Raw genomic sequence first — 14,957 nt, 5'->3', positions numbered from 1 at the left:
TGTTAAAACTGTACTCTCATAGCAACTTTCAAGAATACAGTACGGTTCTGTTAATAATGGTTATCATGCTGTACCTTAGATTCCTCACAACTTAACTCATTCTGTAACTGGAAGTTACTCATCTCTTTTATGTTCTCTGTGGACTAATTGGGAAGTAAGGATGAAACACTACCGCACACTGGAGTAAGGTGGTGTCTTAAGGAAAAGCACTGGCGCAATTGTCTGCAAGTCACAAGCTAAACAGCTTCCTTTTCATGGAACACCATTTTTACTTAAAAGAACCGCTGACAAACCAGTAATTCAGAACTGGGAATCTGATTGGCATTTTCCTGAAAATGAAGGAAGTGAACCCGTCATTTCAAGGAAAACAACTGACAGTATTTGTTGCCGATGGTAAAATTCAAGTCTTCAAGTAAAAATCAGAATTTTGGAAAAGTTATATTTGCCACTGCCAGCTTGACAGCTTCCCAGTAAAGACTTTTCTGAGGATATTAGCAAATATGGTTTTTAAAAAAATATTGCATGGTGAAATGGATAATATTGCAAAATAAGAGCAGAAGGGAGATCCTGAAATAAAAAAACTTGGAGGATAACTACTCTATATGTTATCCTGCAACTTGCTTTTTCACTTAGTGTATCATGAACACCATTCAAGCCAAGGTCAATGCATTTATTTGTTTTTTATTTTGTTTTCAATGTTTATTGATAGATGCAACTATATAAAATCAGGGCATGAACATGACTTGATAAAGTAAGTAGACTTAATTTCAATTCTATAATAAGAGGGACCAATTCAGATTCTCACCATTTGTTTCACACCCACAAAACCACTTCAGGGGCATTAACGATCCGTCAAAACTGATCAGTTTTGTGCAAGTAAACCATGTTTGTTTTTTAAAGACTTGTGTACTTGCCCAGGCACAAGGATATTAAAATCTAGCACATAAAGCTCATTAATAGAGGTAGAAATACAGGCAATATACTATTACAGCAACAGCCATCATTACAGTTAAGAATTTTTCTGTAACAACCAAATGGATGATCAAATATTGCAACAACTCAAGTATTACTGGGCAAAGCGCATTTCTAGTGTTCAGTGTTGCTGTTCATTTTTTCTAACTTACAACGGCGTATAGCTGGCAGCAAAGAAAGTCAGTGCATTTATATCTGACATTCTTTTTTCATAAGAGCATGGTGTTCCATCCTGTGGATGATCCACATGTATTCGATTGTTCATTTATTGGTGGTCATTCAAGTTGCCTCAGTTTTTGCTGTTTTAAATAATGTAGCAACAAACATCCTTTACAAATATCCTTGTGTACTGGTGCTTTTATATCTATAGTATGGATTCTTAAAAGTTGACCTGTTTTTCATGACCCATCTTAATAAAGCTTCCCCTGTCTACATCTTCTCTCGTCATTTCTCCTTGCTACGGTTCTTGTTTTTGCCCTGTTTTGGCCCCTTTTTCAGTTATTGCCTTTTGATGCCCCAATGCTATTTTTGTCTTGTGTTGTTTTTTTTTTTTTTTTTAAAAAAAACTCTTCCTCTGTGCCTGTCCTCTTGCCAACTAGATTAAAAATAGAAAATAGTGTAAAAATAGAAACTCCTGAGGGCAGGGATGGTGTATTATACCTCAGTAAATAATGCGCGCTCAGCTATTATGCACTCAGCTAAATGGCTGCATTTAATAGACAGATGGGTGCCCAGGAAAGCTGTATACATTCACTCATGTTTTCAAATTGGGAACTATTTGAAAGTTAGAGTAACTGTCTAACTTAATTCTCTCATTGCAGGCAAATACATTGCCTCAACACAACGACCCGACGGGACCTGGCGGAAGCAGCGGAGGGTGAAAGAAGGCTATGTGCCCCAGGAGGAGGTCCCAGTGTGCGTGGTCAGGCGTGAGGAGGGGGTATTTAATGGAATCCACAGAAAAGAAAAATCTCCTGATCCCAATATCTCATGAAATGCGAGGAGGGAGCAACTATATGAGAAAAGAGGAGAGGGGGCTGGGATACAGCGATGAGTGAGGGTTACAAGTGACTAGTTCTGTTCCTATTGGCCTCTATCAGAATCTCCAAACAGCATTCAGGATATGGAACTATGAGTCCTAGAGACCTTCCCACAGCCTGCAGAACAGAAGAAAATTGGGGAGGGACCATAGGAGAGGAAGGAAGCGAGAGAATGAAAAGAGTGGATTGATTCGGAAGGTTAAGAAAAGGGCTCCAGAAGTCAGTGCTTCTTTGAAACTGTTGGCATCTCTTCCCTGCAGGTATGAGAACAAGTATGTGAAGTTTTTCAAGAGTAAACCCGAACTGCCCCCAGGTCTGAGCCCCGAGGCCACTGCTCCTGCCACCCCATCCAGGCCAGAAGGTGGCGAACCAGGCCTCTCCAAGACAGCCAAACGCAACCTGAAGCGGAAGGAGAAGCGGCGGCAGCAGCAAGAGAAAGGGGAGGCAGAGGCCTTAAGCCGGACTCTCGATAAGGTGTCCCTGGGAGAGACTGCCCCACTCCCCAGCGCTCCGCAGGGCTCCCGGGCAGCCCCTGCAGCTGCCTCTGACCAGCCTGACTCAGCCGTCACCACCGAGAAGGCCAAGAAGATAAAGAACCTAAAGAAGAAGCTTCGGCAGGTGGAAGAGCTGCAGCAACGGATCCAGGCTGGGGAAATCAGCCAACCTAGCAAAGAGCAGCTGGAGAAGCTAGCGCGGAGGAGGGCGCTAGAGGAGGAGCTCGAGGACTTGGAGCTGGGCCTGTGAGGCCTTTGGGGAGCAGGGAATGGACTGCAGAAAAAACCATGGGGCTCTCTGGGGTCCTGGGGAATGTGGGCAGCAGCAGTCAGGGGGGTACCCCCTCCCTACTGACTCACTTCCACTTCTCGTGGCCCAACTCCGTCCTCCAGAGCCTAGCCTCGCCGTCATTCCTTCCCTCTTCTTCCCAACTCCTATTTTTTGGACTTTTCTCCCTCCCATTCCCAGTGTTCAAAATCTCAGTGATTACCCCAGGTACCTTTGCTGCTGATTTGGGTGTCTTGTTTAAAAGAAAATTGGGCGGGTGGGAATGTCTTAGAGAACTGAGGTTGAGGGTAGGGGGAGTACACTCAAGTCGGAGTCTTGGTTCCTGTTCACAGTGTTTATGGGTTATTTCCCCTGCCATCCCTCACCGTTTTTTTTGTTTTGTTTTGTTTTGTTTTGGGGTTTTTTTGTTTTATTTTGTTTTGTTTTTTTTTTAAAGAACAGAATAAACTCAAGTAGACAACATGTCTGGCTTTGTCCCTCTTTCCAGCTTCCAGTAGGTGTATTATCTCCTCCAGTTTGGTATAGGAAGACAAATATTGAGAGTAATATTCCTTTTTTTTTTTTTTTTTCTTTTTCAAGTAGGCTGCATGCTCAGTGTGGAGCCCAACACCGGGCTTGAACCCATGATCCTGCGATCAAGATCAAGACCTGAGCTGAGATCAAGAGTCAGATGCTCAACAACTGAGCTACCCAGGTTCCCTTCCTCCCTCCACCCGCCCCCCCCCCCCCCATTAACTTTTTTGAGAGAGGGAGAGAAAGCATTCCGGGAGCATGTGAACAGGGGGAGGGGGCAGAGAGAGAGAGAGAAAATGAGAATCTCAGGTAGGCTCCATGCCCAGTGTGGAGCCCCAGGCAGGGCTCGATCTCATGAACTGTGAGATCATGACCTGAGCTGAAATCAACAGTCAGCTGCTTAACCAGCTGAGCCACCCAGGCGCCCCTATTCCTTTTAATTTTTAAAAATTGTGAGTGTATGACCAAATTAGTGACCCGGATTTCTGTACCTGTTTGCTCAGACTTCAGTGAATAGTAATTAGGTTATAATAAAAGGAAACTTAGAACAAATTGAATTTGACATGTTAATTTACATGTGTCATTACTATCCTGCTGCATAACAGTGGGGCCTTTGTACCTTCCTTACTGTTTCTTTCCAAAAATAATCCACTTCACAGCATCACTGGGGCAGCTCTTCTGAAATTTTACTTTCTTAGATGCTACCCCAAGATGGCATTGTCTGACAAACTAATACAAGAAGAGGCATTTAGAGCTGTCACTTAATTTTTGCATATCTGATTCCCACACCCTCACCACAATCTTTCTTTCTAGCCAGCTGCTAGTGTAGAGACCAATGGAAGGGAAGTCAACTGTAATGAACTGCCTCCGTTGTTCAGAGTTTTTAGCCTGACTCATAACGTCCCATACAATCTAGCCTCATTTTTTGCCATTCTTCAGCTCTGGTCAAAATGTGCTCCCGAGTGCACTGACTACTTTCTATTAAAAGAGCCATATTCTCTCTGAGCCTCAGAGAGGCTTTGTCCTTTCTGATCCCTCTGCTTATAATATTCTTGCTGACCCTTCTGCCTCGTCAACTCTTAGCCTTTGAATCTCAGTGTTATCCTCTCTAGGAAGACTTCCATTAGCTTCAAATATTAATTTAGATGCCTCTCTGAACTTGCTTCCTTACTTAGGTTTGTGATGGGATTTATTATATTATGTTATGCTCGGTTCCGTGTTAGCCCTCCTCCTTGTTAGATCATTGCACTCATCCAGCCCTGGGACTGTTTATCATTGCATCACACTACCCCAAATAGTAAATTCTCAAATACTTAATGAATAAGGCCACAAGCCATGTGTAGAAACAGAAGATGAGGGATAATTTGTGCCTCAAATGGCTGAGCTCATTAGTAAGGACTTGCCTGGGCACCTCAGTGTGAGACTAAAAGCCTGAGTTTCCTTCTGTAGGACCCCTGCACAATTACGAAAATTTTATAAATAAGGCTTAATTGGCTTATGTATATAGATATTCGATATTTTATAAGTTCAGATGTTTTAGGGGAATCATACTTAACTATTACTAGGGAGAGATTAAGTGCTTTGCAAAAGGATTTACCTCAGTAAACCTTTGAATTTCCTGGATCTTTATTTTTAAAATTATTTTTAAAATGTATTTCTTAATGTTTTTAATTATTTTTGAGAGAGAGCGCACAAGTGGGTTAGGGACGGGGGCAGGGTGGGGGGGTGGGCAGAGGATCTGAAGTGGGCTTTGCTCTGACAGCAGCAAGCCTGATGTAGGGCTCGGACTCATGAATTGTGAGATCATGACCTGAGCCGAAGTTGGATACTTAACCAACTGAGCCACCCAGGTGCTTCTAAATTTTCTGGATCTTAAGTAGTTTTATACAAGTTTATTTTGATATTTGTTGGGCCCTGTTAGTCATTGTGCCAGTCTGGAGGGATGCAATTATGAATACAGGGATGCAATTATGAGTATGTAGAACCTTCATTTAAGGAAGCTATAAGTTGTGTAAATCACTAATTGAGTACTAGGCACATTAATTAAGTGCTAGGGTAGAGGTACCAGCACTGTTTTGAGGGAGAACTAAGAGGGAAATAATTTCTTCTGGTTGGAGGAATGGAAAGACTTAATGATGGTGTTGGATTTTGAAGAAGATTATGACTCATATCTCAACAAAGGCAGGTAGGGGAGAGCAACTGTGCACAAAGGCTTGGCAGCATGGAAGAGATATGGTGAACTTGGTTTCAATTCTGTAGGGGCACTTTTCCTTAGCAAAACATCAGTGTTGATATAGGATGAAAATTTACACATAGACTGGCTAGTGTTTTTCAAAATGTGAGTCATGAAATCAATTTAGAAAGTTCTGGCCAGTAGGATGTTGGAGTTTTTTTCCTTCAAGGTTTTAAGTATTTTCTACATCAAGTATGGGCCTTGAACTTACAACCCCAAGATCAAGAGTCATATGCTCTACTGACTGAGCCAGCCAAGCACCCTACTAGTGGTGTTTCTAAGTGGAGTAGACTAGAAAATAGCAGAGACTGATGCTTAATAAGGATAAATATGTCTCATGATAATTTTGTTTCCAGTGTTGAGTGAGGATATAAAATGTATTCCTTACCTTGGTTTGCAGAAAAATACATTTGAAAGCCACTGATAAAATCAATACCAAGGGGCTGGGGCATCACACATTCTCTCTCTGGTCTCTCTCTTTGGGATGGTTGGGGTAGAAGGTTATTAGTTTAATTATTTCCCCAATGGGCCCTTATAGCTTATGGCAAAGTAAATTAGCTCCTTGCTTTTTTTATACTCTTGAAGCTATATTACTATTTATTTGGCAATTCTTTCCCCTTTGCTGATGATTCCTCCTAATGTGTAAATAGCAAAGATTCTAGAGATCTGAAAGTGAGTTAATTTAGAATTGGCCATTTACCTTCATGGTCTCAGAGCCCTTATTTTATTTTATTTTACTTTATTTTATCTTATTTTATTATTTCATTTCATTTTTATATATTTTTTCATTTTTTCTATCGTGTCATGTCATATCGTATCCTATCCTATCCTATCCTTTTATAGAAACAGAGTGCAAGTGGGGGAGAGGGGCAGAGGAAGAGAGAACGAGAATCCCAGGCAGGCTCCATGCTCAGCCCAGGGCAGGGATCCATCCCAGGATCCTGGGACCATGACCTGAGCCAAAATAAAAGAGTTTGTGGCTCAAGGGGCTGAGCCACCCAGACACTCCATGTTAGTTTCTTTTTATCCACTAGGTGGTGCTGTGAGGGGCTGGTATTTGCAAGTTAGCCTGTCGCTAGACTCCAGCTTGTTTTGAAATTAGCGGATAGGGTTACTTAGTCAGAAAATCTTTTCTTTTCAAGTTCCCAGGCATTCCATCACAGGGCATATAGATCTCCCTTTCCTCTCCAACTATAACTTCCTTTTACAAATTGAGGAGGTTAGAGAATCTGGGATCAAGAAGGTAAAATTTTTTGTCAGTATTGCCATCTCTCAAAAGAGATCAGAAATGGTTTCCATTCCCCCCTAGAGATCAAAGAAGATGCTGAACTGCAGTGGAAAAAGGTGGAGGTTATACCCCAAAAAGAGTAACTGGTTTATGGGGCAACAGAATTGGCTGAGAGGAGGGAAGGGAGGAAATACTAAAGGATATCTTCCTTGGGAAAGCAACAAATCGTAGAATCTGATTATATTCAGCAAACATTTTTCAAGAGCTTTCTATAGGCCAGGAGAACACGAAGTTGAGTAAGTTTAAGTACCTGGGGTGCTTTGGGGGCTCAGTCAGTTAAGCGTCTGACTCTTGATTTCAGCTCAGGTCATGATCTCACAGTTTCATAAATTTGAGTCCCACATCCAGCTCTGCGCTGACCCTGCAGAGTCTGCTTGGGGTTCCCCACCCCCCCGCCCCTCCCCTCCTCATGCTCTTTCTGTCTCTCTCAAAATAAATGATAAACTTTAAAAATTTGTATTAGGGGCGCCTGGGTGGCGCAGTCGGTTGAGCGTCCAACTTCAGCCAGGTCACGATCTCGCGGTCCGTGAGTTCGAGCCCCGCGTCAGGCTCTGGGCTGATGGCTCGGAGCCTGGAGCCTGTTTCCGATTCTGTGTCTCCCTCTCTCTCTGCCCCTCCCCCGTTCATGCTCTGTCTCTCTCTGTCCCAAAAATAAATAAATGTTAAAAAAAAAATTTGTATTAAAAAAATTTTGGTACTTGCTTGGAGCGCCTCGGTCGCTTAGTCGGTTAAACAACCGACTTCGACTCAGGTCATGATCTCACAGCTCATGAATTCAAGCTCCGTGTGTTGGGCTCTGTGCTGACAGCTCAGAGCCTGGAAGGCAGCTATGCTCACCACTATACCACCAACGCTGCACAGCATACAGCTCAGAGCCTGAAGCCCGATTTGGATTCTACGTCTCCCTCTCTCTCTGCCCCACCCCCTTACGCCCTGTCTCTCTTTCTCTCAAAAATAAACATTAAAAATTAAAAAAAAAAAAAATTAGAACCTGCTTTCTAGAAGCTCAAGGAAAAGAGGAAACACTCAACAATAATACAGTGTGATAAATAGGGGCATGCACAGGGCTCTGTGGAAGCAGAGAAAGGACCCCTAAGTCAGTAGTGGTGGGGGGGCCAGGGAGATGGTGATCAGGGAAGGTTTCCTAGAAGAGATGGCACCTAGGCTTTCATTCTGGAAGGATAAATAGGAGCCTTCCAATATCCTAGAAATCCACAAGTCTCCCCTGGTGACTTCATTTACTCCTATTATTTCAACAATTACCTCTGTGCTAATAACTCTCAATGTTTCCCTAGCCCTGTCATCTCCAAAACCTGCCCATCCAGTACCTCCTATTTGAATGTTATTGTTCAAATTGTCTAAAACAAAGCACTGAAAGAGGATCAAGGCTTTTGATTTTTATGGTAATCATATAATTTTTATCCTTATTCAATATATGGGTGGATATCACTTCCTGTATGAATTACTGCAAAAGTATACTAGCCGGTCTCCAACTTCAATCTCTCTCTACCACCCATTTCTCCAGTCTGTCCTATACACTTCGATCTTCAACAAGATTTATCTTCCCAATGTTTATGGTATTGAAAATCAACCTTTAGGGGCGCCTGGGTGGCTCAGTCGGTTAAGCATCCGACTTCGGCTCAGGTCATGATCTCGAGGTCCATGACTTCCAGCCCCGTGTCAGGCTCTGTGCTGACAGCTCAGAGCCTGGAGCCTGTTTCAGATTCTGTGTCTCCCTCTCTCTCTGACCCTCCCCCGTTTATGCTGTCTCTCCCTGTCTCAAAAATAAATAAATGTTAAAAAGAAATTAAAAAAAAGAAAGAAAAAAAGAAAATCAACCTTTAGAGGTTCCCTTTGGTCTACCCAGTGGAGACCAAGCTCCTTTATCCAATAGTCAAGTCAGTTGCCATGGTTTGAATGTGCCCCCCCCCACACACACACACCCTATTCATGTTGAAATCCTAACCCCCAAAGGTGATAGTATTAATAAGTGGGGACTTTGAGAGGTGATTAGGATTTGATAGTGGAGCCCTCCTGAGTGGGATTAGTGCTTTTATAAAAGAGACCCCACAGAGCTTCCTAGACTCTTACACCACGTGAGTTACAAGAAGTCTGTCACCTGAAGTAGGGCCTTCTCCTGGCCATGCTGGCACCCTGATCTTGGACTTCAGCCTCCAGAACTGTGAACAATAAATGTCTCTTGTTTATAAGTTACCCAGTCTGTGGTATTTTATTATAGCAGCCTGAACAGTTTAAGACAGCATTCTATGTTCTGGTCCTGAATGACTCTTCCTATTTTTATATTGTGTGATTCCCTAAAATGCCTTTTATAGCCAAACTCTTCTACTCAATGTTTATTTCCCAAATATAGCTTATGCCTTTCTACCTCAGTGTCTAAGTTTATACTCCTCTCATATTTCTTGTCAAAATGCTATCTACGTTCGGAAGGGGAAGGTTTCCTAAAGATAACATCAAAGGCAGAAAACATACATGACATGATTTATATTTTAATATGTAAAGAGCTCTTGCAAATCAACAAGAAAAGACAACCACTGTAATAGAAAAAATGGCAAAATGCATAAAGAGACAATTTTAATTGATGTGGTTGGATTAAAATCTACCACCATGCTGTTTTATATTTGTCTTATCTATTTTTGTTCCTGTTTTCCTGCTGATCTTTGAGTATTTTTGGTATTTCATTTATCTCCTCTTATTAACTATATATATTTTTTCAATAGTTGCACTAAGGCTTACCATATGCATCTTTAACTTACCACAGACTACCTTCAAATATTATGACTTCATGTGTAACGTAAAAACTGTACAATAGTATACTTCCATTTTCCTTTCACTCATCCTTTTTGTTATTGTTGTCATACATTTTACTTCTACATATATCCCCCTGTATATTATTACTATTTTTGTCTTAAAGCATCAGTTATCTTCTTTTTAGATTTTATTTTATTATTTTTGTAAATGTTTATTTTTGAGAGAGAGACAGAGTGCAGGCAGGGGAGGGGCAGAGAGAGAGGGAGACACAGAATCTGAAGCAGGCTCCAGGCTCTGACTTGTTAGCATGTGGGCTTGAACTCACGAACCGTGAGATCATGACCTGAGCTGAATTTAGAGGCTTAACCAACTGAGCCACCCAGCCACCCTTTTTAGATTTTATTTTTAATCTCTACACCAAATGCAGGGCTTGAACTCACAACCCTAAGATCAAGAGTTGTATGCTCTTAATGACTGAGCCAGCCAGGTACCCCAAAGAGTCAATTATCTTTTAAACAACTTTTTAATTTATTATTATTATAATATTTTAATGTTTATTTATTGGGGCACCTGGGTGACTCAGTCGGTTGGGTGTCTGACTTTGGCTCAGGTCTTGATCTCGCAGTTCACGAGTTTGAGCCCTGCATCAGGCTCTGTGCTGACAGCTCAGAGCCTGGAGCCTGCTTCAGATTCTGTATCTCTCTCTCTGCCCCTCCCCTGCTCATGCAATTTCTCTTTCTCTCTCTCTCTCTCTCTCAAAATAAATAAATTGTATTTATTAAAAGTTTATTTAGTTGTGTTGAGAGAGAGAGAGAGGGAGAGAGAGAGAGAGAGAGAGAGAGAATTCCAAGCAGTCTCCACATTGTCAGTGCAGAGTTGACTTGGGGCACAAACCTACCAACCATAAGATCATGATCTGAGCCGAAACCAAGTGTCTGGACACTTAACTGACTGAACCACCCAGGTTCCCCTTAAAGAACTTTTTAAAAGTGTCTTTTAGGGGCGCCTGGGTGGCTCAGTCGGTTGAGCGTCCAACTTCGGCTCAGGTCATGACCTCAGTCTGTGAGTTCGAGCCCCGCGTCGGGCTCTGTGCTGATGGCTCAGAGCCTAGAGCCTGCTTCTGATTCTGTGTCTCCCTCTCTCTGCCCCTTCCCTGCTCATGCTCTGTCTCTCTCTGTCTCAAAAATAAATAAAAACATTAAGAAAATTTTAAAAAAATAAAAAGTGTCTTTTATATTTACCCACAAATTTACTATTTCCATTCCCTTTATTTGTGTTCATCTGAGTTTTCACTTGATATCATCTTTCTTCCATCTGAAGAACCTCCTGTAGCATTTCTTATAAGTGATAACTTTTTTCAGCTTTTATTTGTCTTAAAATGTCTTTTCTGTCTTCATTTTTACATCCACTGGAAATACTATTCTAGGTTGGCATTTTTTTTTTCATTTAGCACTTTAAGGGTGTTATTCCATTATCTTCTGTCTTGCACTGTTTCTGATGAGAAGTTAATGCTTATACTTAACCTTTGCTTCAGTCTGTGCCATATATCTTTCTCTCTGTCTTCTTTTCAGATTTATTTTTTATCATCGGTGCTCAGCAATTTGGTTATGCTGTGTTTAGGTATAATTTTCTTTGTGTTTATCCTGCATGAGGTTCATCAGTTTATTTGGATCTGGGTGTTAATATTTTTTTCATGAAATCTGGTGAATTTTTTGCCATAATTTCTGCAAATATTCTTTCCTGCTCCCTTGTTTTCCAGTACTCTAGATTATGTGTGTGGTAGAATGCTTGATATCATCCAACTGGTCGCTGAGGCTTGCTTATTTCCCCTCCATCTTCCTTTTCTCTCTGTGCTTCAGTTTACGTTGTTCTTACTTCTGCATCTTCAAGTTCACTGACCTTTTCAACTTTATCATCTAATTTTCTCTAAAGGTCATACAATGGTATTTTTCATTTCTTTTTTTTAGTCTCCATTTATTTCCTCATTGGATTTATGGTTTTTTTGGACTATTTGAACTTATATCAAGATGTTTTGAAGTCTTTACCTATTAATTGCATAATTTCTTTCATTTCTGGGTCTGTTTTTATTGTTTAAGTTTTCTCCCAGCTAGAGATCACATTTTCTTTTTTTCTTTTGCTTATTTATCTATTTATTTATTTGGTGGTTGGAGGGAGTATGTATATTAGATGCTGGACATTGTAAATGTTACATCATCGAATTTCTGGATTTTATTGTCTTTCTTTAAGCTTTGTTCTGGCAGGCAGCTAATTACTTGCATATCAGCTTGATTCATTTGAGGCAAGTTTTTAAACTTTGTGAGGGAAGGTCTAGAGTAACTTTACTCTTGGGCTAGTAGGCGTCTACTCCTAAGACAGCTTTTTTAAGGTATCTAATGAATGCTCTGAATATTTGACGCAGTCTCTCCAGTCTGACTGGTTGGAACTCTAATTTCTTCCATTCCTGTGTGAACTCCAGTAATTATTGACTTTATAATTCCCCAGCAGTTGTTCTTTACCTGGTAGCTGATTTTTGGTCAGTTTCAAGAAGTTTCCTCTGTCACGCTATGCACATGTAGCCTGCTATTCAGCCAAAGACACTGGACCACTATGCAAATTTGTGGAGCTCTTTCTTTGCATAGCTCTCTTCTCTCTAGGACTTTCTCATAGAATCTAGCCTCCTCAGCCTCCCCAAAATCTAATCTCTGTCTCCTCAGCTCAACAAAACCCCTGTACTCTTGTTGGGTTTCCCATCCCTGTGCTATAGTGTGAAGAGTATTTATGGGCAGGTAGTTGGGATAATTGGAAGGTGCACACAATTTTTCTTTCCTTTTCCCTCAGGGATTACAACCCTATGCTGCCTTTGCCCAATATCTTAAAACAATTGTTTCATATATTTTGGGCAGTTTTCTAGGGGTGTGTGTGTGTGTGTGTGTGTGTGTAATGGGAGGACTAGTCTGACACCAGTTACTTTGTCATAGTCAGAAATAAGATAACTCAATTTTCAGTTGGTATAGAATTATAGGTTGACATTTTTTTCTTTCAGTACTTCAAAGACGTCATTCCATTTTCTTCTGAATTATATTGTCATCTTTGTGCCCCTATATGCAGTGTGTCTTTATCAGAAATGAAAAGTAAAACAACCAGATACAATTTACTCTTATGTTATTAAAAAAAAAATCTCAGTGTGGTTATCAGGGAAATGGGTATACTCATATTTCTGGTGGTGTAAATTGTCGAAGTGTTCTTGTGGAGACAGTTTGAACCTAAGATACTAATCATCTAACATATTTTTCCTGTAGAGGCTCCCAGTTGTCTCAGTCGGTTAAGCCTATAGGGGCACCTTGGGTGGCTCATTCGGTTAAGCATCAGACTGTTGGTTTTGGCTCAGACCATGATCTCAGGGTTAGTGAGATCAAGCCCTACCTCCAGCTCTGCCTGCTTGAGATTCTTTCTCTCTCCCTCTATCCCTCTGCCCTGCTCTCATGTGCTGTCTCTCATTCTCTCTCTCTCAGATAAATAAATAAATATAAAAATAATAATATAATAAAAAATGCTAAAATATTTTCTAGGCATATAGGAGAATAGAGAAGAGGTTTTTTTTCTTAAAGTTTATTTATTTAGAGAGAGAGAGAGAGAGAGAGAGAACGAGTGGAAGAGGGGTAGAGAGAGAGGGAGAGAGAGAAAATCCCAAGCAGGCTCCGTGTAACCGAGAGATAATGACCTGAGACAAAATCAAGAGTTGGACGCTTAACCATCTGAGCCACCCAGGTGCCCCGGAGAGCTTTTTAACTTAAAAGAAATCAGAGTCCACTCCCAAACATCTGGGATTCAAAGTGTCGCACCAGGACCCCCAAACTAAGCCCTCCAACCCCAATAAACCTCACCCCCACCCCATCTTCTTTGCTGTGGACATTGGAGGGGAGCAAATTGGTCGAACTGTCCTAGAATTGTTTGCAGATGTTGTACTCAAGACTGCAGAAAAATTTTGAATATTGGATACAGAAGAAAAAGGCATTAGACATCCTACTGGGAAACCTCTCCATTTCAAAGGGTGCCCTTTCCATCAAATTATTAAGAAATTTATGATTCAGGGTGGAGACCTCTCATATCGAAATGGGGCAGGTAGAGAAAGTATTGATGGTAAAAAATGTGAAGATGAAAATTTCTATTATTGAGCATGACAAATGCGGGCTGCAATACAAATGGTTCTCAGTTCTTAATCACAATGGTTTGCACTCCTCATTTGGATGGGAAACATGTGGTATTTGGCACAAGTAATTAAAGGAATGGGTATGGCAAGGATATTGGAAAATGTAGAAGTGAAAGGTGAAAACCTTGCCAAATTATGCATTATTGCAGAATACAGAGAACTGAAGGAAGGGGATGATATTCCCAAAAGACGGTTCTGGTGACAGTCGTCCAGATTTCCCTGAGGATGCAGATGTATAGATTTAAAAGATGCAGATAAAATTTTACTAATAACAGAAGTCTTAAAAAAAAATGGAAATATTTTTTTTCAAATCCAGAAGTGGGAGATGGCTATTAAAAATATACAAAAGTGTTTTTTTTTCAACGTTTTTTTATTTATTTTTGGGACAGAGACAGAGCATGAGCGGGGGAGGGGCAGAGAGAGAGGGAGACACAGAATCGGAAACAGGCTCCAGGCTCCGAGCCATCAGCCCAGAGCCTGACACGGGGCTCGAACTCACGGACCGCGAGATCGTGACCTGGCTGAAGTCGGATGCTCAACCGACTGCGCCACCCAGGCGCCCCCAAAAGTGTTTTTTTAATGTTTATTTATTTATTTTGAGAGAGAGCAAGCAGAGGAAGGACAGATAGGGAGGGAGAGAGAGAGAGAATCCCAAGCAGGCTCTGCGCTGACAGCACGTGGGGCTTGATCCCATGAACTGTGAGATCATGACCTGAGGTGAAATCAAGAGTCAGTCGCTCAACCAACTGAACCACCCAGGCGCCCCCCAAAATATACAAAAGTTTTAAGATATATGGAAGGTTCAAACGCTGTTATTGAGAAAACGGACAGATAGAAGCGGCAACCTATAGCTTTAAGCTGCATGCTGAATATTGGTGCTGATAAACTGAAGATGCCAAATTGGCAGGGAGCAATTGACAGCTGTTTGGAGGCTCTTGAAATAGACCCATTAAATACCAAAGCATTGTACTGTGAGCTCAAGGATGGCAAGGATTAAAGGAATATGATCGAGCATGGGCTGATCTTGAGAAAGCTCAGGAGACAGCACTGGAAGATAAAACTATCTAGACAGAATTGTTGAAAGTTAAACAAAAGATAAAGGCACAGAAAGATGGAGAGAAGGCAGCGTATGCAAAAATGTTTGCCTAA

The 14,957-nt window shown here is 41.3% G+C and overlaps 1 protein-coding gene and 1 pseudogene across 1 annotated transcript in view; both read left to right on the top strand.

Moving 5' to 3' along the window:
- Nucleotides 1–3,229, top strand: part of PYM1 (PYM homolog 1, exon junction complex associated factor) — a 19,362-nt gene extending 16,133 nt beyond the window's left edge. The window contains exons 2-3 of the mRNA XM_043564366.1: nt 1,794–1,887; nt 2,273–3,229. Coding sequence (XP_043420301.1) covers nt 1,794–1,887; nt 2,273–2,756 — 578 coding nt within the window. The 3' untranslated portion in view covers nt 2,757–3,229. The remainder of the gene's footprint in view (nt 1–1,793; nt 1,888–2,272) is intronic.
- On the top strand, nt 2,795–14,957 carry LOC122473643 (annotated as a pseudogene).

This window comes from Prionailurus bengalensis, chromosome B4, assembly GCF_016509475.1.
Source record: "Prionailurus bengalensis isolate Pbe53 chromosome B4, Fcat_Pben_1.1_paternal_pri, whole genome shotgun sequence".
Taxonomy (NCBI): Eukaryota; Metazoa; Chordata; class Mammalia; order Carnivora; family Felidae; genus Prionailurus; species Prionailurus bengalensis.
This window is presented reverse-complemented; position numbering and strand designations above follow the sequence as displayed.